Here is a 3,464-nt window from a genome sequence, read left to right as displayed (position 1 = left end):
GCCGCGACGCTGGGTAAGCCCTGCTCCGCAGGAACGAAAACATCCCTGTGTTACCAACACTGTTTCCAGCACAAATCCAAACCAGCCCCATACTAGCTACTGTGAAGAAAATTAACTCTATCCCAGCCAAAACCAGCATACAGGCATTTCTGTCCAAAGCACTGAACAGCCTGTACCGGGACTGCTGCTGCTCCGGCCTGGAAGGATGGTGTGCTTTCTTTCGCTGGGGTGAGAATTGTGCAAGGCTGGATGTGCCCAGACAAGCCTGCAGAGCTGGAAAGACCACGTAATTTAACTTTCTTCCTAGCTTTTTGTTGGCTCCTCTCCATTTACCTGTTGGTTCAAAATTCACGAAAAATTCGCCGATATTTCCATAAACAAAATAAATTATTCTAAACACTACTAAGATACGTTTTATGTTTGCAGGATATCGATGTGATATTTAGCAACATTTCAGATATTCATGAGTTGACAGTGAAGCTTTTAGGATTGATTGAGGATACTGTTGAAATGACTGATGAAAGTAGTCCTCATCCGCTGGCTGGCAGCTGCTTTGAGGATCTTGCAGAGGTACAGTGTTTTGTTGGTTTTTCTTTTTTGTTTAAAAATCACTGATAGTTTTATTTTCTTAGTAAACTTTTGGTCATGAGTCTGGTATCTCCGATAAATTTGCAGCTGTAAAAAGTCCTTTTAATAAGCTTTGAACAGAGATCTTGCCTACTTGTTCTTTAGTAGGTAAGCTAAAGTGTGTTTTATAACTGTCACAGAAACGATATCAAGCAGGTAAGCACAAAACTAAAGTCTTATTTCAGAGTGGGAATTAATTGCTACGATCCTGTAAGGATGTGGATTTGAAAAGTACTTACCTGGGATTGCTTACCGAAAGAAGGTGGTGCTTCAATTTTTGTAGGCATTGGTGTCAGGTGCAGGGCTACCCAAAAATCGTAGCTGTTGGACGTAGATCTGCAAGGTGAGTGACTTGCATTACTCTGGACAGTGAGCTAACTCAAACAAAATGTCTTCTTAATTCAGGCAGATGCATTGTATATGTCTGGAATGGGAAATGTCTCTGCAAAGCAGTACCTCTGGGAAGGAATGAAGTATCAAAACAGACGTGCAACTGAACAGAAGCTTACTGTTCAGTATTGTAGCAAAAGTGCTATTGATACCCATTGACCTATAAAATAGATATTAAAGAGTAGGAATAAGGGAAGACACTGCACATGGATTTGGTGTGGCTCATACTGGAACATTATTAAGTTATTTTGGGTTTTTTTTAAATGGGCATTGAAATACTGGAAGGACTACAGAAAAGAGTCACAAAAGGAAACTTTTTGAGAAAGTGCTTTACAGTGAGATAGAGCTCAGTTTAGTCAAAATAGGATAGGTGTGTAGGTACCTTCATGGCCTGAAAATAGAGTACAGAATGACTCTGGAATTCAGCAGAGAGGATGCACTGCAAAAAAGCAGTATCTGAAAGGCAAGAGGACAGTCCAGCTTAGAAATACACCACACCTTTTTAACTGTCAGGGGAGCTAACTCTTGGAACAAATTACCAAGGCGGGCGTGGAGTTTCTGGTATCTTTTGACATGTTTAAATTGAGTCTGCTTTTTCTTGAACAGTGTATTGAGCCCAGTTTTCTGAACCAAAATGTAAGGGTAATCATGTAAACCATGCGGACTGTATCACGGAGGAGTCAAATGAGGTGTTCTGGCCTGAGGGAGAGAGAAGATATCTCAGATGAAACACGTGGTGAATGTGAAGTTTATGCTTTTTATCTTAAAACTACGATGTTTATAAAGAAAATGACAACCAATAACACTTCCATTTCACTTTTATGTATATTTAGTTTTTAAAATCTGAGGACTGCATGAACACACCAGTACCATTAGGAAAACAGTTACGTTTTTGTGGGTGTGAAGAACACGGGTCCTTCAGCCCATGTGCCACTCATTTACGAACATACCATAAAGATAAAGTTTTGCTGATGTTACTTCAATATGTATTCCTACATATCAGTAGGAAAGTCCAGTTGACTAGGTCTTAGCTTTTAAGATGGTAAAGCATAATAGCTTATAGAATGATAAGGAGAAGCATTTGAACAATGAATTGAAGTAAGTGGCTATTATATTAAAATTGAAATAAAGACCTAAAATTTGAAATAGTACAGCACTATCCTGGAAAACGTACGTACCTCAGTTTATTGCAAAAGCTATTCTTGGGCATCCTGTGCTTTTAAGGGAAACAAATGCTTTTCAATGAGTAAAAATATCACTTGATTTTCATTAACTGAAAAACTTAAATAGGAGATGAAGAACAGACTATTCTTCAAACCTTCATTTTATGCAGGGAGTAAGTTTAAATTTAATTATTCGGTTAATATAGAGCAAGACCTATTTAATAACTAGGCTGTTTATTTGATCATCTCACATGTTGAGATCATCTTTCTGTGAGTATTTGCAAAAGGGATCATTAAAGAGAGATATGAAAGTGAAGTGTTTATTTGCTCTGCCTATCATACTGCCAGGCTTGTTCGCTTAGTGTTTCCATTATAAAGGTCCTTCAACTTATTTGGAAGGATAATTAAAAACAAACAACCCTTGCAAGCTGGAATCTTCCTGCTTTGTTTTTCTGCATCAGTCTCTGGAAGGTTTAAACATAAATATTGTAGTGTTTCTGAGATAAGGAAGTATGGGCAAAATAAAACAGTTTTTCCTGGTGTGGAGGAAATTAAAAATCTTGATGCCTGACACATATGAGTGGGAGATGGATATTTGTTAATATGCTGGTAAAAAAATTTTAGTTGGTGGTAACTTCTACAATTCTAACGACTACAATGTGTTTTAATGATTGCCTTAGATAATCTCTTTAGTGATGTTCAGCTAGCAGCAGGAGAACCTCAGAACTGAGGGCAGGGTGTCTTTGTGCCTAGTTTGACGTGGTCTTCAGAAGGCAGCTAGTGAAGTGAGGTTCTTATCAGTAGATTGGAAATTTGTTATGCTGGTATTTGTGTTTCCATAGAAGTTTTAGATATCCACAAAGCAAAAAAAGGTGGAAACCAGTGCTCTACAGCAAAAGGGGCTGAAACGTACAAACACCAATCCAGAACTGTATGCTGCATTAAGATAACTTATATGGGCATTAAGTTAACGTCTCCATATTTCAGTAACTTTTGCAACATTGCAAGTGTAAAAACTTTTTTTTTTTTTTTTAATGACCATCTTGGGGAAGATAGCTAATGCAGTTTGTTTCAACCTTGTGTTCAAAAAACAAACCCAAAACCTCGAAATACTGATTAAAGTCTGAGTGGAAGAAACGGAAGACACTTCTAAAATGCAGTAAAAAGTTTAAAAAGACAGCACAGAATAAAGATGTGTTGGTCTGGCTCCCCCAGTAGATTTGCATGCAAAGATTACATTTTGAGTAGTAGTTCCAGCCCTGCTCTCTGCTTGTGTCTGGGGTG

General features: G+C 38.0%; 1 protein-coding gene across 1 annotated transcript in view; it reads left to right on the top strand.

Annotated features, from left to right (window-relative positions):
- The window catches only part of SOS2 (son of sevenless homolog 2 (Drosophila)), a gene marked incomplete at its 5' end in the record, with an annotated part of 41,695 nt that overhangs the window by 7,948 nt on the left and 30,283 nt on the right, over positions 1-3,464 (top strand). Inside the window, 1 exon segment of the mRNA XM_009574285.1 lies at positions 427-570. Coding sequence (XP_009572580.1) covers positions 427-570 — 144 coding nt within the window.

The sequence above is a fragment of the Fulmarus glacialis genome, unplaced genomic scaffold, assembly GCF_000690835.1.
Source record: "Fulmarus glacialis isolate BGI_N327 unplaced genomic scaffold, ASM69083v1 scaffold15263, whole genome shotgun sequence".
Taxonomy (NCBI): domain Eukaryota; kingdom Metazoa; phylum Chordata; class Aves; order Procellariiformes; family Procellariidae; genus Fulmarus; species Fulmarus glacialis.
Note: the sequence above shows the minus strand (reverse complement) of the source record. Positions and strands in the feature narration are given on the sequence as shown.